Here is a 27,949-nt window from a genome sequence, read left to right on the forward strand (position 1 = left end):
GAAGGGTCAGTTTGCAGGGATTAAATCCTTGCAAACCTGACCCATCCCTCATCTCATCTCATTAGCAATTATATGACTAAGGAGCTCATTCTAACCTAACAGAGTGGAAACAGTCAGCCTTTCACTGGCTGTCCGTCTGTAGGACAGCTTAGCGTTTGTGCTGAAGGGGTTTGGTGCTTCAAGAGCTCCCTCTGCTGGACCAGAATTATATTTCTGGATAAGATGCACACCAGTTGAGGGGCCACATAATACACACCAAAAACCTTTATAAACTCGATCGACTATCTATCCTCAGGACGGCAACAAAAATGGTGATATTACTGTAGAAGCATGTTAGCCAGTGTCAAGTGGGCAAAACTGGCAAACCTCAGAGGCCCCGGAGGCTCCATGCAAGTTTGCCATGTGACAAAAAAGTCCCATTTAAAGCCTACATTATGTAAGTTTATCTTGTGCTAAGTGTCAGTGCTGGAAAGTAATCCAAGTACTGAATTGAGTTTAAGTTTTAGGTTGGACTTTACTTTTGTATGCAATGTTTTTTTTTGTTTTGTTTTGTTTTTATAGTACTCTGTACTTGTACACCCTTCATATTTAGCTACTTCTCAGGTTTTACATACAAATCTTCAGTTTACAAAACATGATGCTTGCTAAAGATTACGCTACCCAACAGCTTCAAGTATTTAAAAGTACCTCCTCTTTACATTTACTACAATATTAAAGTACTGTTTGTCTATTGATATATCAACATTAGTAATAACGTATGTTAAATCACAAGTTGAAGAGACCTAACTACTCCTGACATCCTCACACCTGTGCCACATCCTGGGTGTGTCAATTTAATGGGCACTCCCAGGAAACTACATAACTCTGCCCCCCTTGGCCTGCAGAGCCTCTTTCCCTCCAAACACACAACACAGAGGCTCTGTAAGTGAAAATGGAACTTTAATTCAACCCGTTATATCATTTTATCTGTTTAATATTCCGTGTGTGTTTAATGTCTGCTAAATGTCTTTATTATGACTTTAGACCTCTGTGTTTGTTACCTTAAAGAGGATGGGAAAACCAAGTTTGTGGATGCATTAACTATGTAAATTAAACATTGTTAATCTTATTTACTTACTGATTGAACGATTTGTTAATGCTGACATTTGATTTGAAATTTTATGTATTTATTTTGTCTTTGTTTTGGAAACTTCATGTTTAGAAAAAAAATCATCCAACCATCCCTCCTTTGTTAATCCTGAACCACCAAAATGAACTGTTGGAACGGCTTTGGGATCCAGTGTTTAAATGTGCACACAACAGCAGATGTTCAGTGAACCAACAACACCACCTTCACTAAAGTTATTTCAATATACATATAAAATAACATTTCTCCATAATACATATGTTTACTTACACTTTTGACTTTTTACATCAAAGGGGTACCACAGTTCACTGATGCCCTGGGATCCCCTGGAAGGTTAATCCGGCCCTGCCGGTGCAGGAACGGTGACAAGTCAGATGCAACTGAAAAAAAGTCAAGAAATAAATATGAAGCTTTTTCTGATATTTTAAATTTGTATAATTACATTTGAAACATTCGTAATCCTTCTTTGGCAGTACCTAATAACACTAACAAAACGAATTTGAATTCGAGAGAGAGGTGGGGGGGGGGGGGGGGAGCACAGTGGGGGGTATACTATGTGTGGAGTTGGCTGTTTGGCTTCCTGTTTTGACGCACGTCCTGACGTCACCATGGCCCGTGCCCCTGCAGTGCCCGGTGGCACCCTGTGTCAGCGTCTCCTCGCGGGGCTCTGCGGCAGGGATTCACCCACCGCGCGAAAGTACAGAGGAACGGATGGCAATCCGTTTGTTTTAACTTGTTTATAAATGTGTCGGGCAGTGGCTGTCGGTGCAGTCTGCTGCTGCCCATGTTTGTTGGTAAAAAAAAAAAGAAATAAAAAAAAAAGCTTTCAGTAAAGTTAGGCCGTGGGTCCGGATGAGAGGAGCGCTGGCAGCAGCTGGAGAAAAGCGGCATCTAGTGGCGCGTTCACGGGAAGCATCCTCCTGCAAGTTGAAACTTTTATCGTGTGTTTGAATGTTACGACATATAATCTTTGTAATTAAGTAGCTTTTGGGCCGTCTGTGCAGCTATTTTATTTTTCAATTCATGATAAACAACTAGAAAGTAGCCTATGTTTTGGAGGTGAAAGGGAGCAGAACATGAAGCCTGCCGCCAGTGGCGCTGCAGATCCTTCATCATCATCATCATCAACATCGTCAGCAGACAATAGTTCAGGGAGAAGGCAGCACCGGGCTCCCTCGCCGGCAAGTGCCCAGGAAGGGGCAACCAAGCGAGCTCCCCGGCACCCAGGCGGGTCCAGATCCCCTTATTACGCGAGGAGAAGCAGAAACCTCCGGGTGAGGGAGACGCTACGGTCCGCCGACGGAAGGGAGAGGGAGCCCGAGAGCCACGGCGGGCCAGCTGTTCACCCGGATGGTGCTGAAACTGATCTCGTCAGACCAAACAGGGCGGATGCTGTCGAGGAAGAGCCGACGCATTCATCAGCACCGGCCCGTCGCTCCGCTTTACGTGCACTCTGCTTCAAAGGTGACTCCGAGCCGCGCTTGTTGTCCGGCAGAGCCTCGCCTCTGCAAGTGAAGCAAAAAGCCGCAGCGGAAGAAGGCAGCTACGGGGAGAGGAGCGGCGTGACTGTAGGCTGCGGAGCGGGCCTCGGGTTGGGTTTGTGGAGGGGAGGATGCTTACAGGCTGAACTGATCCACTTTCATCTGCAGAAGAGACTGAAGAAAAGCGGTGCAAAGATGCAAACCAAGACGGATAGCAGCGGCGCAGTGGAGGCCGCGCAGGGAGAGCCGGAGCCGGCTGCAGGGCCGACAGAGGCGGGGTCCGTGACACAGCAAGACCAGGCCCTGGAAGACGAGATGGAGAGGCTGCTGGAGGAAAATGAAGATCTCAAGGTTTGATACGCGATTTTTTTATTTTTTTTTTGAAGCAGGCTGGTCCGGTATCAGCTATAAGTTATCTAAAATAGATGAATATAGGCTACGCCTGTCACAACCGGCATTGTAGGCCATCGATATCTGCTTTATCATATTAATGACTGGAAATGCTTGTTTTTATTTGTGGACCCATACAGGTTTGTATTCTGTACTGTATCTTTTGTCTAGTGTCATTACTGACCTAGAAAATAAACAAACATCAGTCGATTTGTCTGTTGAACATCCTCAGACATAAATTGAAAACACACTGGCAACAGATGACTAATTGGTTATTGATTATCCTCGTAATGATCCACTTGGATCAATCATATTGCGTGTTAAAAAAAATACTAACAGAGAAAAGAGAGAGATTTGCATTGCATAAGTGCCATTTTGGCAGTAATGTTTGGCATAAAATGGAAAAAAATTATATAGGTGACATCCAGAAATAATTTAAAATTCAGATTATTGCACGTTTTATATTATACACCTGTGTAAAGATATCTGTATTTGGCTGTAATATTCTATCTAGTCTTAGTAGGCATATTATCTCCTGCAACTCCTAATTATTATGACACATGCAGTAGTAATCTTTGCTGTGCTTCAACTAGTGTGAGATTGAAGAAATGAGGACCGAGATGGACGAGATGCGAGACACTTTCTACGAAGAAGACACTTGTCAGCTGCAGGAGATGAGGCGTGAGTTGGAGAGGGCCAATAAAAACTGCCGGATCCTGCAGTATCGTCTGCGGAAGGCCGAGAGGAAGAGAATGCGCTACGCCCAGACGGGAGAGATCGATGAGGAGCTGCTCAGGAGTCTGGAGCAGGACCTCAAGGTATAGGGAGGAGGAGCGGAAGCTGCTGGATGCCGTGTCTGTTATGATAATGTATTTTCCTGGATAATGTGTTATGAATAAGTGTGCAAGCTTTTTTTTTTTTACGTAGTCAGTGCCAACAGTCACAGTAACAAAACTATATTATGGCCAAAGCTGGAGTTTTGAGTAATTAGCCAACCAAAAAAAAAAAAAATATACAAAGTTATATCCTCATATAAACTAATGATAAGTTACAATTGTTTTAGTTCAATATACTACAATTCTTGCAGGTAGCTAAAGACGTGTCTGTGAGGCTGCACCATGAGCTGGAGAAAGTGGAGGAAAAACGCACAAAGACAGAAGAGGAGAATGAAAAACTGAGGCAGAAACTCATCGAGGTGGAGGTGACCAAACAAGCTCTGCAGAATGAACTGGACAAAACCAAAGAGGTAAAGAACCACTTCATCTCCATCACATCCATTAATGAGCACAAGGTTAATGAATCTGATGTTCAGCTTGAGCGGTCATAAAGCCAGGGATCTTGCTGTTAATGTCTGGTGGATTTCATCTGTAAATCCTTCATTCCATAAATATAAACCAAAGAAACCTTTACGTAATATGACAGAGACATAAAACTTATAAGTTATAGCCCAATTTTACTCTCACAAATCAGTTGGGATGTGGGGGGAGTGCATTTATGCACACATGCAGTACATACACATACATGTTTGTAAAAAAAAAAAAAAGAAAAAAAAAAAAGCATTTGATATTCAAAGATGAATTTTTCAGTTTACTCTCCTTTTATAGTCTCAAAAGAGAAGAGGAAGCAAGGACACCCCGAGGAGTGACAAGAAAGCAGCACAGACTCCGACTGAGGTGAGATGCTCTAAAAATACAGACAATATTTTATGTGATTTTAATTTCTTTTAATTGCTCTCTATTTTTTCCATAAACAATCAACATTGTCTAAAGTTATGTAGAGCATCCTTAGGAAGTCACTTTTTCCGAGTAATTTCTGCTGTCGTGTTTGTGATCTCATCTTTTTCTCTTGGTCACCTTTGCTGTGAATTTGTAAGAGGTTTTATCATGAATATATTTTAATCATAAATGTAATGTTCTCAAGTCAGACATTCCCTTTTCACCGCAGGCTGCAAAATATATCTAAATGAAAGCTAAGAGTTTGCAGAGCTTCAGCAATTATGTTAGACTTAGTAAATGTGAAAAATCCTCTTGGTCCAATGAGAGATAACCCTGAACTCTGGCTCAGAAAGACTGCTACAAATATATTTCTCTTCACTTAAGTCTTATTGCAAGAGAGTGACCTTCTGAACTCGAGGATTTTGGTTTAAACCACTGGAACGCGTGTCAGTGTTTGAAGTGAATCTACTTTCTGTGTTCTCTTTATGTTCCAGGAGGACAATGAGGACCTGAAGTGCCAGCTGGCTTTCATCAAAGAGGAAGCCGTGCTCATGAGGAAAAAGACGGCCAAGATTGACAAGGAGAAGGACCGTCTAGAACAAGAGTTGCAGAAGTATCGTTCCTTCTATGGAGAACTGGACAGTACCCATCCCAAAGGGGAGGCCGGGGGGCCGCCCACCACCCGCGAGTCAGAACTAAAGCTGCGGCTTCGCCTCGTGGAGGAGGAGGCCAATATTCTGGGGCGGAAGATAGTCGAGTTGGAGGTAAGAGCAGACGACGCCACGTGGTTTTTATTTTTATTTTAGGGGAGGGCGATATGAGTTTTGAGCCGGTCTCCCTCCCTCCACACAGGTTGAGAACCGTGGCCTGAGGGCCGAGCTCGACGACCTCCGTGGTGAGGGGGAGGGTGCCGGAGGCTCTGGGAGTGAAGCGACGGCCGGGGGGGGCGCGGGGCGAGGCCTGGGCGATGACCTGACGGAGCTCCGACAGCAGCTGCAGCTGGTGGAGGACGAGGCGGAGCTTCTGAGGAGAAACCTAGCAGACGTCGAGGACCAGAACAAGAAAGTGACCAACGAGCTGAACAAGTTACGCTTCAAAGCCGGCACCCACGAGGGAGGGGCCCGGCACGGAGGAGGAGCAGGAGGTGCGGGGATTGACGGAGCGAAGGCAGAAGCCCTGCAGGAGGAGCTGAAAGCTGCAAGGCTACAGATCAATGATCTCAGTGGCAAGGTATGAAAGGTGGATTCATTATGTTGTTAGCGTTTCCGTTTTATTATAGCTGACCACATATGAATAATCTGAGCTCCTAGGTTTTGTTTATTTTTGCTTATATTCAAAAAAATAGAAAAACGGGTTAGAATCGTGTCTTATTTTGTAGAAATTAAGCATCTACAGCGATCGAGCAGCTGCGTGAGGCTGTACTTTTAAACGCCAACACTAACAGTCACATGCTGTCACCGACAGTGCTTATATGCTGATATAGTTAATGTATTTTGTGTTTATATATTTAATATCTTAATGTTTACTATCTTTATTATGTGAGCAGCATGATAACATTTGCTAATTAGCATAAAACACAAATTATAGCTTGTTTGTAATAATATATATATATATATATATATATATATATTATAGCAGTATTTGCACTAAAGAAAACATCCAGCTTCCATCCAGTCATGGCACGGCCAAAGTCCAGTTCAGAAACAAAGATTCAGGACGAGATGAAACTGTTTCAGTACATTGCAGGGCGTACGTTGCATCGCGAACTGAGCTCAAATTAAGCCAGGTTATGGTGTCGGCTGAGACATCATTTTTGGTTGGGTTTTTTTATTTTGTTTCATGTTTTGCCCCTTTACAGGAGATTAAAAATACAAGTAACTCACTATCACTATCCTCATTCGTGTTTTGCAACAATACAATTGTTTTCCTGCTCTGAAAAAGTCTGAAAAGAAAAACACAGAGTTGTTCCATGGAGATGTTGCAACGTCTCATCTGGTGGCTTCACTGCAAGTTTGAAATCATTTTGTCGTTATTCTTTGGTCAGAACTGGCCCTAAGAGTCTCTAGCTATGGTAACTATGGTAACAATAGCAGCATGGAAAGTTAAACATGTTAGGTAAATGGGTTTGCTAAATAGCGAGCACTAAACACAAGCTACAGCTGAGACTGATGGGATGCGGTTTGTTTTTTCAGGTATTTTTCAAATCAACATTTTTTTTTTTTTTACGTTTGACCTGCCAGATGAAATGTTAGCATCAAATTTCAGGCCGGTCCGTCCGAGAAGAAATCACGAGTGTCAGCCTGACGTTGTGGCGAGAGGACGCGTCGGTTGAGCGCCCAAGACCTCGGGTTTCCGTGTAAAGTTTCCTCCACCCGCTGAAGCCTCCAGAAAGAGATGTCCTCTCACTAGCGCCTCCCCTCTCTCCCCTTTCAGGTAATGCAGCTGCAGTACGAGAACCGCGTGCTCCTCTCCAACATGCAGCGCTACGACCTGGCCTCCCATCTCTCCGTGCGACCCAGCCCGCGGGACAGCGATGCCGAGAGCGACGGCGGCGGCACGGCGAGCGGCCGGCGCGAGAGCGACGAGGACTCCGCCTCCTCCCGCCTGCTCCCGCCCCACCGCAAACGCGAGGGCCCCGTCGGCGGGGAAAGTGACCCGGACGAGGCGAGAAACAATAACGGCGGCAGCCGGTGCCCGACCCCCACGCGGGGCCTCTACACCCCCGCCGGGCCCGAAGGCGCCGCCTCCTCCGCCCTGGCCCGCTTCCTGCCCGGCGGCCGGTGCAGCCTCCGCGACAGGCAGCAGATGATAGACATCCGCGTGGAAGCGGAGAGGCTCGTCCGCACCATCGACAGGCTCATCGCCGACACGGCCACCATCATCTCGGAGGCGAGGGTCTACGTTTCAAACGGCGACCTGATGTTCGGCAGAGGGGAGGAGGGCGGCGAGGACGACGGGGGCAGGATCAGGGAACACGAGCTGCTGTATCGCATTAACGCCCAGATGAAGGCCTTCAGGAAGGAGCTGCAGGGCTTCATAGACAGACTGGAAGTGCCGAGGCTCGAGGACAGGGAGACAGAGGAGCCGCTGTCGGTGAGAGACGGACTGGAAATGTTTGAGTTTCACGGTGGCATATCAAACGTCCCAAACACTTAATGCTGATTCTGCTTCTTCCTCCTCCTCCTCCTCACTCGATCCGCCCTCCTGTTTCTCATCCGTCATGGTTTGTCACTCCTCTCTTCTTTCACCCAGATGTTCCAGCCCATCATTTTGCTCATCCTCATACTCGTGTTGTTCTCGTCCCTCTCTTACGCCACCATCTTTAAACTAGTCTTCCTTTTTACTCTTTTCTTCGTTCTGTGATGTACGCCTCCCTTCATTCGCATCTTCCCTCGTTTGTTTTGTTTTTTTGCTCTGTTGATTTTGTTTTTCCATCCCTGCATCATTTGTTGCCAAGGTAACCAAAAGCACAGAGAAAAGCTCAGCACTCGCCAAGTTCCGCAGTCACATTCAGGGAAGTGTGGCTCGCTTCGACACTGGAGTCTACATAATCACAACACATCACTGCCCGCATCAGTCGTTGGAGAAGGTGAGTTACAGATAATACACTGACAACTGAGATTGTAACTAATGAAGATGAGCCTTAATATTTGTGTTTCATAAGCTTTCTGCATGAGACATCAACGAAGAAATCACAGTCAAACACTGTCTTCTGTGTTTTGGATGCGAGTTTACTTCACTTTGGGAATTGTAAGTGTCGGATTAAAACCGATGAGATGTCTGTCCTAAAGGGGTATTTTCACATTTTAGGGAAATACGGTTAATCACTTTGTTGTTGAGAGTTCGCTGACAAGATTAAAGGTAGTACCCTAACGAATAGTGCTCTTCCATGTTCTGACTCTTACTTGTGCAGAGCAGGAATTTTGACAGTGTATTCTTGTTGTAATCCGCACACTGCCGTTCTGCACTGACTGGAAATGACCTCGCATGTGATACATCACCTCCCAAAATATCTGTAGCTTTAATTATTTGACTCAGAAATTAAGATGTTTTTGTGCCCACTCAATAAACACTGATTCTTCTGTCCAGCAGCAGTAGTGGGGGGGGGGGGGGGGAAACCCCACTATTGTGTGGTGTTCAGGAACAGCTGCAGCTTCCTCAGAGCCTTAATTTGAAAATTCTTCACGCTGGTGGCCCCGCCCCTTCCTCTGTGAAGCCAAGATGGCGACCTTTTAGGATGGAAAGTGTCCAGAGCTTCACACTTCTTTCTTGGGGCGTTTTGAGTGCATCGTCCCGGTACTTGCCGTGCACTGCATGTTTCTGTACTTGACAGTGCGAATGCACTTATGCACTCAAAGTAGTGAGTGTTAGTGCACAAGAACGGCATTTGGAACACAGCAGTGTTTTAAAGCGGTGAAGTCTTTTGGGCCCAAGGAACCTAAATCACTGATCTGCTGGGCGGCTGAAGATCCAGGTTTTATTCCAAACAGACTAGAATCAAATTTCAAAAAAGGGGACCAGAGAAATCCTCACTTAAAGGGTGACGGAACAAAATGGCTGAGCCAGCCAAGATTATTTTTTTCCTACAGCTTAAACATCACATTAGTTTAAAAATAGAATATATTTCTGTAAGCGACGCACTATAGGGTTAAACTTTTTACAACACGAAGCCACAGTGTGAACATACAGTAACTACATGGGACTGTGAGGGAGGAAACCTCCATCACCTTCCCATGCTGCTGTATGTCCTGGTTTAACTTCACTACTACACATGCGTTCCCCTGTAAAAGGTTGTAACAGCAGTGGTCTCCTCTTTGTTTTTCAGAACAACACTTGCTGTCCTGTCCTGCTAACGGTGCCTCAAGGTGAAGTAAGGATACAGTTTGTTTGTATCCCTCGCCTTAACTCCTAAAGGGTTTGCCATGCATTAAAAAAACACAACAGGTGGAGGATTGATGCCAGTGATCCCGAAGGGGCTTCAAACTGGAAAGAATTCTGATCACGTCAAGTGTTAAATGTCACATCTTGTCTGGGGGGGCCCCCGAAGAAATTCCCAAGCGGGCCCCTGATTAGGGAAAGGCATTAGTAATTGATGGCGCAGCAGGTGAACAGTAGCAACTGCAGCAGGATGAGTCAAGAACACAGTGGCAAGTTCGGGTTACTCCAGTATGACATTTCAAATGTTGTGCTCTCAGCTGTTTTGTTGTTATTACATGATCATTATTATTTTACAGTATTTACAACTATAGGCTGACATCATGTAAATCAGCATGAAAATCACTGAACATTTGTTTTGCCGAACCTGCCAGGCATCCACTTGGCAGTCTCTTTTTCGTGACTATGCTCAATAAAGATATTATTGAAAGTGACACATTATTACTCACTGTGTCACCCACACCCATTTGGCATCCCTTGGAAAAAATGATTTGCACCTGGGGCTGTGGTCACAAGACAAAATCTGCCCAAGCATCCTAAAGCAGAATAGCAACAGAGAAGCCTATTGGTCGAGAGATCTGCAGCAGTTGAAATAGCTATGTAAACACTTTCCTTCTCTACGTGAGCCCCAGTAATTATAGCCAGGATGCTGGTGACGACAGTTGTCCCACCGAGACTTCAAATGCTGGAATAAATTTGACATTACGATATGCGATCCCGGCTCCAATGGCGCGCCGCGTAAACAGAGGGGAGCGGTATAAAAAGTGGGGACCCCGGCTGGAACACAACTTGTTTACCCTTTAGCTTCGGACTTAACCTCGACCTGCTGGGAGAAACGGTCCGCTTTAAATCCAGTCCGCGGGGCTTTTACGTAACACGGCGGAGGAAAAGAGACGGGAAAGCACCGGCGAGAGCGCACTTGACAATTTGGCGACGAGGGGAGCGAAACTCTCGGAGAGAAGGAAGCGAGTGGCGCGCAGGGACTAGACCAGGCTGGGGATTTATACTGGAGGCAGGGAAGACGTTTATCTAGAGCCAGGTAAGAACGATCACTGTAGAGCAAATGGATGCTATATGGGATGATATAATTTCAAACTAATAGTGGGATATAACGACTAAAATATAAAGACAAAGCGAGTGGCAAAACTTGAAGTTGAATAATTCATCTACTGTGATCTTTTTCAAATATATTTAACATTTTTCATTGTTATATTCATTTTTTATTTGACTTATGTTTATGTTTTATGATTTCTGTCTTTTCCTCTCACACACACGCACTCATTCTGTCCCTCTTCCATGTTCACAGGACATCCAGCCAGTTTACTATGCATAGTTACAAGATTATTAATATCTTTACTCTTACATCATATGTGTGGGGGATGGGGAGGTGGCTGGTACATTCAGACACTTTGGACAAGGATAGGCAACTTGTAATATTGCGTGATAACAAAAAAAAGCCTGGCTGTCTTAATTTACTTGACAGAAGTCCCCTCATTTAGGCTGTTGGTGCTTCTAATGGGACACAGCTTCATCAGGTAATAATGAATGTAGGCAGATGGGATGATTGGCAGTCTTGAGTATGAGAGCAGAATTTCAAATACTTTTTGATGTCATTCCCTGCATATAAAACACTGAGTTAAAGGTGGATTTCTTGTAGTTGTTTAAAGGTCAAATTATGATCAGAGAATGCTTATCTTTTCATTCTTAATTCAGGAAGCTGTGTGGCTGCCCAAGAAGACAAAATTAAAGACATTACAATAATACACCAGTATGTCAGTGACTTGTGATAGTCTAAATCATTAGTCATTACTCTGAATAGCCTCAAAACAAAGCCAAGACAAGTGGGTTTAGGAATGTTGGTGGCGAACGGTATTCGAAGCTGGGACAGTGCAATGCCTTTGGGCTTACAGAACTGATGCCATGTGTGCACAGCCGAGTCAGGAGCCACAAAAAAATGGCCACCCCGCTGCATGCCAGATATTTTTTTCTTCCCATGTGGCGAGGTGTATAGCGGCAGGCAGGAGGTCAAAGTGACCAAGTGTCTAAACGCTTGCTGCGGTGCTGGCATGCAATATTCGTGTCCACACGTGCTGCATAGGTAGGCTTACATGGCTGTGAATTTTGGAGAAGAATGTCAAAGTCGAGGGGCTGTAAATATCTGACCTTTGGGAGGGTAGAAAGCATCCAACATAAGATGTCAATTAAGCACTCCAGACAAGGAAAAAACATCAATTGAGTGGAATAATAAAAAAAAGGATTTCCTTGCTGCTATTTGCCCTCAGTCAGGTGTCATTGCTACTGGTGGAGTTGGATGTTTAATTCTGCCTTGTTAAAAGGTTAAAACAGGTTAACCAGCTTTCAGTTTCAGGGCCAAAACACATCGAAAAGAAGATAACAGCAGGATCTTTTTTGTACTTAGTAACCCGACCATTAATAAATCGTGTTACCTCTCTTCCATGTATTTGGCTTTTTCCAGGCCATCAATCCTTCTGTCCCCTGCTGGCAACCCATCGGTGACCTCTGACAGGAAAGTGAAATAGGAGAAAGGGGAATCTGCCCCGGGCTAACCAACGGCTTGCGTCATGGCAGCCATCGATCTGGAGCGCGGGCTGGAGCACAGCGGCCGGGCCTGGGGACAGGAGAGGCCGGAGCTGATGGACAACTTTGACTCGGAGATGCAGGAGTGGGAGGACCAGCTGCAGGACATTCAGAAGAAAATTGAAGAGGTGAGGGTTTTTATACAAATGCTCAAATGTGAGAAATTTCAAAGAACACAGAGAAAACACAATCTGAATCTGAATCTTTGCTCTCAGAGAACACACATTGTATTTACTCAAACATTAGCTGGGCCTTTGTTTGGGTCACTGACTGGGAATTGACTTATAGAGTGTAAAATGGATTTTTAAAGAGCCTCTGATACTTCACTATCAGTGCCAAAATTCAAGCCTTTTCCTCTGTACAATACTGCACCTGCTGACGTACTGGCGAAATATAGAAGTCAAATTCAATGGCTTGTGTGTTGCCAATTGTGTTTTTAGTCGATTGAAGTTGTTCAGTCCTTTACCAAAGTAATAAAGACATTCATTGAAAGAATCAGAGATTTATTTAAGAGTTCAGTTTAACAATGATCTTCAAACATGACACTGTTTTGTCTCACACACACACACACACACACACACACACACACACACACACACACACACACACACACACACACACACGTGGTACATAAGTGTGTCACTCGGTGTAATTTGTTTGTGCTCCATAATAAACTGCTGGCAGCACACGGACACCCTCATGGCCTTGTTGGAGCAATGATACAGGCAAATGTTAACAAGCTAATTAAACTGTGATGTGCCGACAGACATGCTGGACACACACACACACACACACACACACACACGCACACACACACGCACAACTGGGGCTTGTGCAAAGTGGAATACCATGTATTGATCACGAATATCATTAATATAGGTTGGGTTATGATGTGATTTTGTGGTAATAATAATAAGACCTGTTGGCTGAATAAACAAAACACAGATAGCAGAAGCTCAGCTTTTTAAGTCTAGATAGCTGAACAATACATCAAAGATACAGGAACTCAGCAGGGAGTTGTTCATGTCTCCTCTTGTTTTTTTTCCCAGCTCTACAATGACGTCCAGGCCCGCAGAGGAGCCAACGACATCACTCCTGACAACCAGAAGAACAGCGGCCCGTTGGAGTATGACCTAGCGCACCATGGCAATGGCCTTTTTGCGCCGGGCCATCACGGCGAGAATAACCCCGGAGCTACGACTGTGCCACATCCCCATAGCAACAGCTGTAACTACAGCCCCAACGGGTACAGCTACCCTGTGAGTCATCAGAACGGCTACGCTTACTGCCACTCCAACGGCGTTTCAGAGATCGGAGACTTACTGGAGGATTATTTAGGAAAGGGGAAGCAAATGAGCCGGAAGAACAATGGAGCTCGCCATGTGGTGAGTCGAGGAAAAGACTTTTTTTTTTTTTTTTTTTTGTGATTTCCTTCCTCGTGCCTCATTTCTGTTGGCGTTTGCGCATCAAAAGAAACCAGATAGGTGGACATGATATGAGTCAAAGCTGGGGTTCAGTCAGGGACATATTGATTACCCCCAAGTCTGCTTAAACTGACAGGTTACCAGATAGGAGTTAGTGTCATATTCTTTCCCAAGTCTTGCACTTTCGCAACACCTGACGAAGCAGTCGAGAGGGGAGCCGAGATGTTCGGCTCCTTCTTGGTCAACATGCGAGGGAACATACCAACATGAAAGTACAGTAGATCAGAATAGTTTTAGCTGTGCTATATTGAGTGTTGATCAAGGGTCAGTCGAGGTTCAGTTTCGGTAAAGTACAGTAAAGGAAACCTCGCCAATGATCCCAAAGTAACACACACCAATTTTAAGCTTTTAAATATAGTAGGAGCGTGTTGATATGGTTTGTTATTTCAATGTATTTTTCTGATTTCTTTCAGCACTTCAGTGACACAATTACGGTGAGCCAGGAAAACCCTGCATACCAGGACGAGATCAGACGAAGAGCTGGAAATGAAAGGTAAGATGTTTACGTAGCTTATTTAAATTCATGAACCTTTTATAGAATTCGAAGCATCAAACTTATTTTGTGTGTCTCTGATTTCATTTTTTGTGTGAAAAACCAGGCTTGTTCAAGAGCAGTTTTTGGGTAGCTTTGAGGAGACCGAAAACAGGAAGAACCAAGTCTCTCACATGAAGAGCTCGCCCCGCAGAGAGAGCTCCCCAAACAGAGAAAACACGGGTGCCAAGCCTCCTCTCGGACAAAGGGATGCTCCCGCTCCACAGGTGCGCTCACAGCTCCCAATCACAACCCCTGAATCTCCTGCCCTGGACAGGAAGTCCTACAGTCCGGGAGTCCTTGTAGACAGGAAGTGCAGCAGCCCCTCCGTTCTCAGGAAGTTTGGTGCAATGCTGCAGGAGAACGAGGGCAAAATGCTTACCGAATCAGGGGTGGTGACCCATCAGGGACCGGCCCCGGAGGCAAAGTGCCCCACTCCGGGCTGTCAGCGCAGAGCTCTGGGAGCTGCTGCAGTTGCCGGCAGGTTGCCCGTGCGCGTGCCTACCCAGAAATGCCAAGCAGATGCAGACGTGGCGACAGCCGGGGTAGAGTCCAGCCAAGAGTGGGGTTTAGTATTAGACTCTGGTAGGCAGAACTACAAGGATCAGAGAGGAGCATACAGCAGTCCTAAAGGGCCCCAGCCTGGTGGTCAGCCATCCCAGAGGAGATCACAGTCGGCAGTCAGCCCAAAGATTAGACCCAGGGCTAACAGCGGGGCCGACAGAGATGGAGGACTGGCTCAAGGGGAGAAAGCAAGGAAGCCTGCGCTCCAACATGTGGAGCCCAAAATGGACTCCAGGGTCTCAAGTGCTTCTTCTGGAGCTCAGAGGATCCAGAGGGGAGGATTAGCCGGACAGGAGTTGCCAGGTTGTGGTCGAGTGAGGAACGAAGGACTTATTGAGCTGCTGGACATGCTGGAGATCCAACACGAGTACAGCTCCGGTCCCAAAACAGGATACACAGCTTACAGACAGGAGCCGCAGCAGGTAGGTTATTTTCTGCTTCTTCAGTATGAGCTCTACAAAACCAACCAGTGAAACTCTGACCACACTGACACGTGTCCCATCATGTTTGTATCCAGGTAAACCCAGCCGAGCCGTCCCCAGCCAGACACAAGAGCTTCTCTCGTCCTGCACGGCCGGCCAACCAGCGACCCCCGTCCAGATGGGCCAGCCGCACCCCTACTGCCAGAATCACGGCCCCTTCAGGCCCAATCTACCGCCCCCCAAGCCCTCTGGCTCGCGCTCCTAGCCCCATGACCAGAACCCCGAGCCCCGCCCGGAAGCACCGGCCTATCATTTCCTACTCTTTTCAGACTGAGACTGTCATCATGTGATCCATTTGAATGAAGCCTGTTCCCTTTCCTCCGGGACTACCGTCACTGTGTAAATAGCAAGGACAGTTTTGTTGAGTGCTTTAAGAGTGCTGCAAAGAAATGCTTCATTTCACCCCCAGAATAAAACACATGTACAACATTCTCCAGTGTTGCTGTGGCTTTGAAGTTCCTCTGTGCCCAAACTTTGCCAACACATCAGCCTATTGCTTTGCTGCAGTTCCCTTCCTTAATTCATATTCCTCTTCTTTTGTATTGACTTTCAGGTGTTTTCTGTGTAATGTGATTTGGCATGCAGCCCTGTTTCGAGGGTGTATGCTCATGTGTTCAATGCTCATGGTTGCCATGTTGAATTCAAATTCAGCCGTGCCACCAGGGGGAGTAGATTAAGCTGCAACTGTTCTCCCAGAAGGAACCTGCTAACTGTCAGCAACAGTGTGTTTTACTGTATCATATTGTCAAAATATAATGAAGATGTTTGAATAACAGCTGTGACAAATGACTATAATATGCCTTTAATGTATTTTTTTTTTCTTGGTAATAAACATGACAGTGCTTTGACATAAAGACTCCGTCTCTCTCTGTGTTGCAGCATTGCACTGTTTTGTTCCGTTAACGATGGCTCACATTTCAGGATGTCGCTGATTTATTGCATGTCGAGCCTATGGATATCTGACACCAGCAGCCCCAGCATGCCATCGCAATGTTAGCTCAAGAACTGTTAGTTGTTGCAAATGAGGTAATTGGCCACCAACCTCAACACATCCGTTGGTTGAAAAACACTTACAGACCTGCATATTAAAATCCTCCATCGCAACTCACAGATTGTCTTCCAATGAGGATTTCTAGGTTTAATTATATTCTAAAAATAACACAGATTTGTCACAACGGCTGTGCTGCGAAGTACATTAACACGGCAAAGTGTTCGTTTGAGAGCAGCTATGTTACCCATCGTTATCGGGATATCCAGTGTGCAGCAAGGCACAGATCACTTTTCATGTGTTTCTCGCCTCATACGATTGCATCAACAACCTCTGGGTTCCCCGACACCTCCTGCTCTGTGCAGGGTGAGGAAACGCACATTCACACACACTGTCGAGTTCACACATAGACATAGACACACACACACACACACACAAATAACTAAATTTCCATTAAACATACATATCTTACAGTTTCTGCGCCGAGTAATCTTTTTTTTTTTTTTTTTTTTACACATATTATATATCCTTCTGGCTCTGCCACATATTCCTGCTCTGACAGAGGTAGAACTAAAGTGAGAAATGTCATGTAAAGGCTGGGTAGTTGCGTGGAAGTCCCTTGGCCCCATGATGCCTCAGCCCTGTCACCCAACCTCGCGGTGCTATGTGGCACCTCAGACAGAAATAGCAAGCGTGACGTGTGTTTTGGTGCCAGAAATCTTAGCCCGCTGTCTTTAGGGGTATAAATAAAAAAGAGGGAGGGAGGGCATTGATTCCCCTCTCTGTCTTAGCTATTTTTCTTTTATCTTGCCTATCGTTACTTCTACTTCACCAAAAATACCAAACGTGTCATTTAAAATGTAAGGATTTCAGTTGCTCTTCGAAGACATACATTTGTTCCCCCGTTATATTTTATCTTTGGACGCATTATTAATGTTTCATTTTTAGTCCTTCTCTCACTGAAGACTTTTCCTCTGCCTGCTTCCCTATTACAGCCTACAGCCTCTCTTCCTAGCTCTACTTCAGGTTTTGTCTCTGTGTGTGTGTGTGTGTGTGTGTGTGTGTGTGTGTGTGTGTGTGTGTGTGTGTAAATGGCAGCCTATCTTACAGGTTGGCACCTCCGTGGGCGGCCTGGTAGTATTTTAACGAGGCGTCACTCCACCATCCTCAAAAGGACCTCCGCTAACTCGACCACACGCCTGTTGTAAACTAACTATTCCACAGCAGATCCACTGTATCAGATCTGACAATAATTCTTTGGTGTATATTCTTTCTCCTCCTTCGCCCTCGCCTCAGCCTCAGCCTAACTCCTCTTTCCCCTTCTCTCCTATCAGACTGACACAGTATGGCAGAGCTTGGCACAGCGTGTTCTCCACTGGACAGGCTATTCATGAGAGCAGAGACCGACAGATGACAGAGAGAAAGAAAAGGAACACAAGAGCAGACAGCTGAACTGTAGCCATGGCTTCCTTGACGTCGGCAGGCCGAGTTAACCCACCCACTCTGACCCGCGAGGAGGCAACGCCCACCATTAATTAGTTTTGCATCACAGCAGCAAAGGGGACTATCTCGACCGAGTTGCGCAGCTTTTATTATGTGCTTTTGTGTGCCAGTGTTGTCCTGCACAAACACACATTCATGATCCACCTGTCTATACTCCTGGGGTGCCTTGTTCATGACTTCTAGCTACGAGTAGCATCCCTCACGGCTTTGATCATGGTGAAGGTGCTGATCTGCCATTCTGAATGAGTTACTGTACCGTGAGTGTGTGTGTGTGTGTGTGTGTATTAGTGTGCTGCCATCCCGAGACAAGCTCACATGGCATTCATGTCCCGTGAAGCCTTGAACCAATGTTGAGTAGTTCAGCATTAAAATCAAACGTCCCCTCTGCTCAGACAAAAGTTATTATCAATCAAATTGCAACTTACAGTCGATTGGTAGTTAATACTTGCCCTGTGCATGTACAGGACACTGACACTGGGGTGATGGTTGTTTTAAATAAACCATTTTTTTTAATGCACATACTGACATGTAAAAGCAAGAAAAGTATCCTTTCAAAAAATAACGCCTTGGCTGGCTCTAAGTGACACTTTATAGAACTGAGCCAAGATTAGTGAGTCAAAACGTCTGCTTTGAAAGACATCTTTTTTAACTACCTTAAGTTAGGGTATCCTGGGTTTGATGCTATCAACTCAGATCGGGTGCTGAATATGAGCACTGCTGACATGATAAAACATCTTATTTTGAGAGAACAAAAGTTGATTGATTTGAGAAAATGACCTTTTGATTTCCTGTAATGACAATAATATGACTGTCTTATTTCAATATAAGAACTTGGATCATTAGAAAATGTGATAAATTCAAATTGTTACATGCTTTAATAATAATCGTTTAGATCAAAATAGCTTTGTTTTGTGCGTGATATTTTTTTTAAATTCTTTTTTATGTAATAGTTGCTGCAAAAAGTATTCCAAATAAATAGCAATCTTGTCTATATATATTTATAATTATATTTTTCATACCCACAGCCATTATAGGCCAACGTCAGACAGTTCACTGACTGCATGCACTAGTTGCTAGACAGCCTCTGTTCATCCAGAAAAACCTGACAGGTCTATAAGATGACGTTTTGACTTGTCATAGCAGGAGAAGCACAAGTGAAACCCAAGAGCCAGCTCACCTGAGTGGAATGCGGCCTAATATTTTTTTTTTTTTTTAATGTTATCAGTTACACCTGTGCCTTTCCAGCTTTACCATGCCAGAGTTCCTGCTGTGAAAAAGGCCCGTCGTGGTCGTTAAATGTGTCTGTAAAAGCCCCCGGCTGACATAATGTCTTTCTGGGATGTCTGAGACACGTGGGAATCTCGAGTTCCTTCCTGCCTCTTCTCGCCCACATCCACCTGTCCCCCGTCCTGTGCCCTCTGGCCCCCTGCTGCATCCCTATCCTGACATTCGTTTGGAGCTGCGCTTTGGAGGGTCTACAATGAAATCCTCAGCATGCGTCAGTTGCTACTGCAACAGACTCAAAATAGACAGTTAACTGCCTCATGTATGTGTGCGCATGTGTGCAAAACTGTGAAAAGAGGAGTGACAGGACCACCGTGTCCCGGAGGTTAAACATCAAGGGTGACCGGATGACCTGGAACTGAGCTGTTTCACAGCTGTGTTATGAGGCTCTCCGATCTCTCTCTTTGCATTACCTAGTACAGTTTCTCTCGTTAAATCGTAACAGACCGGAAATGTTTTCGCATGTCTCAAGCAACATGAATATGTGTACTTTGAAGCTCCATGACGTTTGCACGTCGGTGGCCCCTCATTGACACCCACCCGCACCGGACACACGAGCCCTTGGTTTCATAAACAAGCCAGGAAGATGGACACCTTTGGTACTCATCCGCAGCAGGGGCCTTACCTCAAGTACGTGGGGGTCGGCGTGTCTTTCGGGTTGAAGAAGCAGACAGCAGTTAGACACCTAAAACAGAAAAAATAAAAACAAGGAAAATATCAATACTGGTATAAGTGTACACTAAATTTGGACAATTTTTTTTATCACTTTAGTTTGCCATCAGACAGCCCTTTTCTGACAAGAAACTGAATGCGTCACGTCGTTCTCTTCAAAGCCACCAGATTACTTTGACAAAAACAGTAACTTTAACGCACAGAAAACAGGAAACACTACAACTGCCTCCATCAGTTGGTTTGTTTTATTATGAGACTTTTGTCACGGTTTTTGGCCTTTCTGACTTCTTTTTTTGTATGCTGTTTATTGCAGTACCCATACTAACCTTACTATTTAGTATGCCAGAAAAATATTTAGCATGTCCCAGTACATGTGAAATAAAGTAGGCCCTGGGCCAAAAGTACCAGGATGTCCAACCGCATCCGTTCGTATTTTGCAGCAAGCAGAGAATCGCGCTTCTTCTGGCTGTCCTGACCCATGATTCTCGTGTACACAGTAAATATGACCCCATTTGAACGCAGCATTTGCACACCCAGTATTCGGACACAGATTTCTGGACTGTCATGTTGGACACGTTTTCCCCTGCCTTCGGTTCTTGCATCTATTTTTGGATTTCCACCTGCTGTCCTTCAATGCGTTTGGGTCCTTCCGGCTTTCGGCGGTGTTTTGCCAGATTAGTTGTGCGCTAGATACGTCCAGTTGTCACGGTAACTGCAACTCGCCGTTACGGATTTGCACCAGCCGAGTCGCTCCAGCTGAGATGGCCTATTGAATACAGTTCAGCCAAAAACATTGAGGCCTCTTGACAGGTGAAGTGAACAACATTGATGATGCCATTACAATGGCACTTGTCAAGGGGCTTTGGGGTGTATAGCGCTGTGGGGGGGGGCGGGAGGGGAGGGGGTGAGGAAGGGGAGCAAAACTGCTTTATTTAGTGCTCACTGCGGAGCCAAATTCACGAAGGCCAGAGGTGATAGCCCCACATCGTCAAAAGATTAAGGTTAGGATTTTTTATTTTTTTTTACTAGCTGACCAACAGTGAAACAATCCCAGCAGCACACACTGAGTAGGGGCGGGGTCGGACTTGGAGGTCCGTTGGGACTGCATTTAGCAGCCCAGCAAAGAACAGACCGACCCTCGCAGCGGAAAATGACCAAACTTCCCAACGGCCAGTCCTGCTCATCATTATAATACCCTGAATACGGATAAGGACGTCTTGCAACCCCACTTGAGAAATGTTTACTGTCGCTTTAAGTAAGGTCAAAGAAAGTTGGTCTTCATTCGGTGTCACACAGTTTCCTGAACACCTGCATCAGTCGCAGGCCGGGTTTCTAAAATGTTGTTCGTCTACCGGGAGTGTGGACGTCTCACGTTTATTCATTTCGGGGGCCAACCCCGTTAGACCTTAGGTGTACTTTTAAATCCCACCACTCTACACTTCCATTTTCACCCACTTTATCTACACCGTACATAACTTCCCATCTGTTGGACTGCAGCTCGTGTCACAGTCTGGCTCGCTCCGTCTCCGTCCACCCGTCCAAACTGTCAGTGCGTCCGCATCTGCCCATTGAAACGGCCATCTCAAATGCCGGATGATGAGTGCAGCAGTCCGAGCGGCGGGACCATCAGGGCCAGCCAGGAGGAGCCCAAAGCGTTCTTGAGAATTTCAGACCTCTCCATTAAAATAGAATATCTCCCCCCCTCCCCCCCCCCCTTTGAAAGACGAGCCGCGAGGGTCGCCTTTCAAAACAAGAGCGGGGCGCTCTCGTGGGATTAGCTGGTGTTGCTCGGCAGAGGTGACTATAGTGGTCTCTTTATCGTGTGACGGATGACCAATTTTAATTTGGTTTCAGCGGCGCAGTCAGCTGGGAGTGACCGCATGGCCCTCCGAATAAACAGGCGCGCGCACACACGCTTTCAGCACAGAGGAATAAAGTTCATTCAAGAGTCGGCAGCTATGCTAATGTCCCTGTAGTGATCATCAGCACCGAGCCCGCGGTAGAGCTGATGCCATTTGGAGTTCCATTAGTCCGGCAGGTAAATGCTTGCGCACGTTGCATCTCGGCCTACGAGAAGAATTTCCAAATTCATGCAACAACGTGCTTGTGATTTTGCAACTAAAGACTTAATACATCCATCTGTCCCATTTTCTTCCGGTGCTCAAGCTTCATCCCGCATCCAGTTTTTTTTTGGCCACTCGTTTGTTTGATCGGTAGCCCTTCGGTTGGCCGTCCACGCCGCGACCCGGCCTTTGTGGCTCTCTGAACTTTGAATGGTATTGTGTGAAGTAAATACCGACATTTAGAGGTGCTGCTACGTTTGTTTGTTCCGTTTCTTTTCTTTTTTGGAGCTTTCCGTTTCCCCCTTCCTTCTGCTCGGTATGAAGGCTGGGATCATATTTGGCAAACATCAATCTTAAGTGCATTTTCCAAAATGTCAAACCGTTCTTTTGGCAAATATCAAGATCAGGGTTTTTCCGATTGAGGTAGAAAGTAATTCACGTCTGGAAAACATACTGTAAGTAAAAACAAAGCAAAATTCTCCATGAGGTAAAAACACCAGGCATGCTGGAAGTCCCATTCCTTTGATTTGGGCCCCCAAAACACAACATGCAGTATATCCCAGATTACTGTTGTATGACAGCAAAGGCTACTAATCAAGTTTTTAAGTTTCCCATTTAACTCAAAATGCTTTTTTTTTTTTTCCTTCTATCTCAAGTTGCTTTGTCTTGACGCCTTTTATGTTTCACGTAAAGCACTTTGAACTGTCTTGCTGAAATGTACTTGCCTTGCCCAAAGTATAAATACAAGTTTGGCATAAACTGCGGAGATCATGCTTCTTTTTTTTTTAAAGATGAAATCGGACAGTGACTTTAATTTTGATGACCCGAACTTAAAGGACGCTCTCAGTTTGGTGGAAAACGACATCCGCGCCACGATTGCGATATTTCGGATTTAAGCACTTCTGCTTAATAAAGTGTCTCCGCTCCGTTTTCGCTTTCTCCAGCTTACGTATCACGCGCTTCATTTAAAAAATAAAAAAAAATAAAAAGTGTGACGGGGACTATTTGTGGAAGTGTTGGGACAGCGTGCGCGTGTTGTTTTCTGCGGCGTGAAGAATTAAAAACTACAGGAGGCGTTTGACCAGGATGTGACGCACAGGATACGAGAGGTTTAAAAAAAAGGGCAGCTGCGCGTCTGAAAACATACGTCACCTTGTCTCCCGTCTGTCTGTCTGTCTGAGAAGCTATGTTTGGCCGTACCATCTAGTGCACCAGACCACAAAGTAGCCACGACCTCTCATCGTGCGCGCAGTGACGCGCGCCGACAGTCCGTCCACTCTTTTTTAACTCGGTGAACGATCTCTTTGTTCCCGTCGTCGTCCGGTGTCCTTCACGTTGTCACCACGTCTCATGTCCCCACGCGTCCCCGTCCCCCCCCCGCCAGATGCACGTTCAATCTAAATACAGACGGGCGTTTCGACGAAATGTAAATCTGTCGAGTGTCCCAGCACGCCGGCTGCCCTTACGTGATACACAACGGTATTGACGCAAGTTGTGTACAGTCCAGCTCGCTGCTGACTGCTGTACTGGACAGGAGACAAAATGGTGTCAATCAACCGATGAACAAGTCGCGTAAACGACAAAACTACTGCAATAAATGAAGCTGATCGGCGTTTTTTTTTTTTTTTTTTTTTCTCCAGGGAAGTTGATGAAAACAAAACCGCACATGCAGCTGCAGATGTATATATCTAAATGATCCAAAAAGCACAAACACAACATCTGGCCACCTCCACCATTGGACACACACACACACACTGGCAGTTCTGTGGAGGTTCTTTGAAAGACTCGAGCCAAAGTCTGGCCCATTGAGCCATGTTTGTAATTCAAGTCACACACCGAGCCCGTGCTTTTCTTCCCTTGGCAAAAACGTTTCTGCGTCTATGGCGGCAGTCGTTTCGAAGACCATCCATGAATGAATCCATTTGTTGCACACGGATGCAGATTCGTATAATTTAAAACAGAAAATAGCTTTGAGCGTGCTTCAAACGTTTTGATATTTCCCATCTAAATCACCCAAATTCTAATTTTTGTTTTCTGATCATGTTTCTTTCTTGTGGACATTTAAAAAAAAAAAAAAAAAAAAAAAAAAAAAAATGCAGTTACGAGGAAACCAACATGTAATTATTGAAAAAATGTCTAGTCTTGTGCTGAAATATGCTTTCGTGTCTATCTCGTTCTATTCTTTCGAGTTAACGAGAGAAAATAAGCACGATATATCATTCGCTTTGAAATGCAGCTTCAAGATTTGCGTAAAATAATAAAAATACCCGACGGTTTGTTGTGACTTCTCGGTGTCTGGCTGGCAGGTTTTCAACCAACCAACCAGTCTGTCTGGAGTTTGTTAAAGGATCTCGGACTCAAAGTGGGGAGGAAGTAAATGTCAACGTAATTTGTGCAAGAGCTCCATCCGGTGGCCTCCTGAGGTACACCGCACTTAGACCAAATTCAAATTCACTGTGAACAAACAGGCCGTATTGGCACCACTTCTGTCTCTCCGTAATTGTGTAATTTATACCATCGTGTATTCAAAATGAAAAGCAGCGAGCATTTGTTTTTTAAATCACAGATCAACTATTTTAATAACTTGACAAAACACCACACTGACAAAAATTTGCTTTGGGTAATTCAAACAGTAAAGTTGACAAGATAAAATCAAAAGCAGCTGTAGCAAAAGGGGAGGATGGTGGGGGGGGTGGTGGTGGTGGTGGTGGGGGGGGGGGGGGGGGGGGGGGTTGAGGTTAGCTCACGCTCATCCAAGTACATGTCAATGCCACTGCTTTGATAGCAGCCCTACTGAGAGTACTATGACAAGAAATAGAAATCCAAATGTGTCTCTCGACATATATAACCGAATACTTTCCAGTGCTCCTGCCAACACGTCATTATTAAAACAAGACTTTCGCTTTAAAACAGAGGGAATACGGCCTCACACCCCCCCCCCCCCCCATGAACACACAGGCGTACACACACACACACACAAACTCCAGATTAAATAGTTATGAAGTAGGTCCTGATTAAACCTCTCAACTTTTAAAAAATGAACCTAATCAGCACAGCAGGAAAAAGGAAGCGGATTTGAACCCTCTGTATCCGCTACGTAAGGTGCTACATTTAAGCTCGACCTTTACACCATCACTCAAAAATAGGGGAAAAGAAAGATGACAAAAATAGCAGCCACATCAACCGTGAGCTCAATCATTTCATCTCGATGAGGTTGCACCGCCCCGTCACGTGGATGCGAAGGCAACGACACATTTTTTGGGGGGTTTTTGGACATCGCCGACCAATAAGTCTCTAAAGTTTTTTTTTTTTTTAAACGAGACTATTGTTGCTGCAGAAATCCCACATATTGCTGGTTGAAAGCTGTTTACAAAGTCATTAAAATAAAGGCTTGAAAATAAAATGTAAAAATCCCTTGAAGCAGCATTAATGTTGTAACCTTTTCTGGTTTTAGTTGTTTCTGAACTGAATGCGATATCGGGCGGACGAGTTACGGAACGTCGGCACGCAAAGATGGACGGGAGTTCATCCCGGATGTTGAATAATGATATGTTAGCGGTGGAGCGCCGAACACTGTAACCCGTGTCCTTTATAGACCTACAGATTTGCAGACAGGGTTTATAGGGACAGCCACAAAATGAAGATTACATTCAACTGGATGGAGATCCTTGTGGAACAAAAACAATATTTTGATGTAAAAATAGGTCGTATGCATTTTAGGATGATATTATTTGGCACAAGATCAGTAGGTGTGAATACACCCAGTGACGAGTAAAAACACAGCAAGTGTATTTTTTTTTTTTTCCCTTTCACGAGACCTTTAAAAGATGCATAACGGTTTTCAAACTTTGTTTTTGCCGAGCTGTCAAGAATCGTCATCTGAAGGCCAGCGACGGCCGTGCAGTCATACTTCTGTCACGGTGCACTGTCCATCGGGACTACGAGAGCGAAGGCTGATGGCAGAGCTGGAGGGCCTGCCTCTCGGAGGAACCCTGGTCGGCTGGCTCTCTCTGAGCGCTCTCTGCCCGAGTCGTCTTCGCGCCGCTGACTCCGCCCGATCCGCCTCGCTCTCCTTTTCCTCTTCGGTGTCGCTGCTGCCGGACGCAAACTCGTACGCCTGCGGCTCGACGTCTCCTTCCACCTCTTCGCCTTCCGGCTGGCTGACGAGGAGCTGGGAGAACGACTCCTCCAGGGTTGAAGGCGACGGGGACGGCGGACTGGTCGGGTGGCGCCCCAGGAGCGTTTGAGGTCTCACGGGAGGGAGAGACATCGCAATCGCAAAGGAGGACTGCGATTGGCCGACGGAGTCCGATCCGTCGGCCGAGCTGACGCGTTCCGTGGCTGCCGAGGCAACGACCGGTAAAGCCGGGACGGGGGCGGGTTCAGGCTCCAGCCTTAACCCCGCCACCCCCTTCTTGGGGATATCCACAACGTCCCTCTTTATCTTGCGTCTGCGGCCGTGCTCGTTCCTACGATACTGCACCATGTTTTCCAGATCAGCCACGTAAAGAAACCCGGCGATCAGCATCTCTGTGCTCTTCCTGCCTTTGGCGAAGGCCTCCTCCAACTCCCTGGTGGTCCTCTCGTCGTACTGCCACCAGCCGTTGCGCCCCTCGTAGTACCACGCGTAGTCTCCGCGGGCGTCGCCTCCCGCCCCGCCGCTTTGGCTCAGCCCGGCCGCCGCCGCCTTCAGCTCTTCGGGCGAGAGGAGGACCGGACGCTCCAGGAAGTCCTCCGGGATCTCCTGTCGGCAGAGAGCGCAGCGCTTGCTGTGCCACGAGGCGCCCTTCACGCACAGGAAGCAGAAGACGTGGCAGCACGGGAGGCGCACCGGGTGGACGCAGCTCTGCAGGCAGATGGCGCACTCCGGGCTGGCGGGGGGAGCTCCGCCGTCTCCGACTTCCTCCATCAGCTTGGAGGGAGCCGGCTTGTCCACCGCGCTGTCCACGTCTCCACAGCCCGCCATGCTGCGAAGACAAACAGAACTGTCAAAGGAGCACATCCGGTGATCGGTGATCGCGGCTGCTGCAGTTCATAGTCATGCGCGTGTTTTACTAAACTGAATTGGTGACTCGGAGACCTGGACGCGGGGACGCGGGGACGCGGTGTCTCTTCCTGCTCGACGCGCGCAGCTCCGTTGACACTTTCGGAAACGCCCTCGTGCACACGCAGCATTTAAATGTCCGTTTATTAAAAAGGCCTTCGTGGAGTCATTTCTAAAGTTAAAATAACACCTGAAGCTTAAATATCGCGATAGGTAGCATCCTCGACTTTTCTCGTGACTTTATTCTGACAAATAACACAACAAAGGCCTCTTGTTTGACAGCGCTAACGCACCCACGCCCCCCCCCGACTGCTGCTAAGCTAACTCGAGCTAACTCGAGAGCAAGCTCACGGAGCCGCAAATCGCACAAACGGATATTATACATTTCTTACCGTAATGTTTAAATGTTTGTCCGTGTTGAGAAACTAACACGACAGCTCGTTAGTGGCGAGCCGAGGTCAAACATTCACCCGAGCTGACAGCTCCGTTAGCACGTAAAGTTAGCCCCGTTAGCTGCGAGTGTGCTTCCTGCCCCGCTTCGCTCCTCTATAAATAACACTCACCTGAACATGTGGTGGCCTCTACAAGCGTCCTCGGCAGAAGCGCAGACGGAGATATTTATACCGCAGCATTTATATTTGGGTATGAAAGTTATGAACGCCGGGCAGGTGACTGCGTCGCTACGTCATTTGAGCTACGCCGCGCGCGCGCGCGCGCGCCGAGCCCAGCTGACTCCAGAAGCTCGCGGAGCCGATCCACGTGACCTGACCGGAGATGTGACGTCACGAGCAGACGACGGAGGTCAATCACACGCCGAGCTTCAATTTGCCAACAGGTAGCCTTATATAGTTTTGTTGTTGTTGTTGTTGTTTCATACTGCTGACTGCGTAAAAGTATGCAATTTTTTTTAAAAGAAGTATTCTGATATTTGCTCAAATAAAAGTACCAATACAGCAATTATAAAATATTCAATTACAAGTAGAAGGTCCGCATGAAAATAAAAGCGCACAAGTAACAGCAAAATGTCGTGAAAGAAAGTAAAGTCAAAATAGTTTTCAGAACTGGTCTGACTGATGTTATGATAAATG

At 46.1% G+C, this 27,949-nt stretch overlaps 4 protein-coding genes across 7 annotated transcripts in view; 2 read left to right on the forward strand and 2 right to left on the reverse strand.

Annotated features, from left to right (window-relative positions):
* LOC138203500 (inactive serine protease 35-like) overlaps positions 1-12,158 on the reverse strand; it is an 84,538-nt gene extending 72,380 nt beyond the window's left edge. The window contains exons 1-2 of the mRNA XM_069158407.1: positions 12,095-12,158; positions 1,397-1,506 (exon numbers count right to left, since the gene is read on the reverse strand). The gene's annotated coding sequence lies outside the window, so the exon portion shown is untranslated. The remainder of the gene's footprint in view (positions 1-1,396; positions 1,507-12,094) is intronic.
* On the forward strand, positions 2,188-12,215 carry LOC138203498 (microtubule cross-linking factor 3-like). 3 transcript variants are annotated; one of them, XM_069158403.1, is made up of 10 exons: positions 2,188-2,958; positions 3,591-3,815; positions 4,085-4,243; positions 4,602-4,670; positions 5,207-5,476; positions 5,565-5,942; positions 7,146-7,805; positions 7,965-8,301; positions 9,538-9,582; positions 12,124-12,215. In XM_069158403.1, the coding sequence occupies exons 1-8, from the start codon at positions 2,203-2,205 to the stop codon at positions 8,073-8,075; spliced, it is 2,628 nt and encodes an 875-aa protein (XP_069014504.1). In that variant the 5' UTR covers positions 2,188-2,202; the 3' UTR covers positions 8,076-8,301; positions 9,538-9,582; positions 12,124-12,215. The 3 variants fall into 3 exon arrangements, with proteins under 3 accessions (XP_069014504.1, XP_069014505.1, XP_069014506.1); XM_069158404.1 differs by having other exon boundaries at positions 9,538-9,577; positions 12,124-12,213; XM_069158405.1 differs by lacking the exon at positions 9,538-9,582 and having other exon boundaries at positions 12,124-12,212.
* Positions 12,216-12,229: 14 nt separating this feature from the next.
* On the forward strand, positions 12,230-15,597 carry LOC138203761 (uncharacterized protein KIAA0408-like). The gene is made up of 5 exons (XM_069158770.1): positions 12,230-12,373; positions 13,295-13,630; positions 14,143-14,222; positions 14,329-15,247; positions 15,343-15,597. The coding sequence occupies exons 1-5, from the start codon at positions 12,230-12,232 to the stop codon at positions 15,595-15,597; spliced, it is 1,734 nt and encodes a 577-aa protein (XP_069014871.1).
* An 8,780-nt stretch (positions 15,598-24,377) lies between these two features.
* LOC138203504 (E3 ubiquitin-protein ligase rnf146-like) lies at positions 24,378-27,572 on the reverse strand. 2 transcript variants are annotated; one of them, XM_069158411.1, is made up of 2 exons: positions 27,425-27,572; positions 24,378-26,784 (listed from the first exon to the last, which is right to left on the reverse strand). In XM_069158411.1, exons 1-2 carry the CDS (start codon positions 27,430-27,432, stop codon positions 25,722-25,724), a joined length of 1,071 nt encoding a protein of 356 aa, XP_069014512.1. In that variant the 5' UTR covers positions 27,433-27,572; the 3' UTR covers positions 24,378-25,721. The 2 variants fall into 2 exon arrangements, with proteins under 2 accessions (XP_069014512.1, XP_069014513.1); XM_069158412.1 differs by lacking the exon at positions 27,425-27,572 and adding an exon at positions 27,254-27,407.
* Positions 27,573-27,949: the final 377 nt, after the last annotated feature.

This window comes from Embiotoca jacksoni, unplaced genomic scaffold (genome assembly GCF_022577435.1).
Source record: "Embiotoca jacksoni isolate LCO1_2020_lvr unplaced genomic scaffold, fEmbJac1.0.p SCAF_23, whole genome shotgun sequence".
NCBI classification, from domain to species: Eukaryota; Metazoa; Chordata; class Actinopteri; family Embiotocidae; genus Embiotoca; species Embiotoca jacksoni.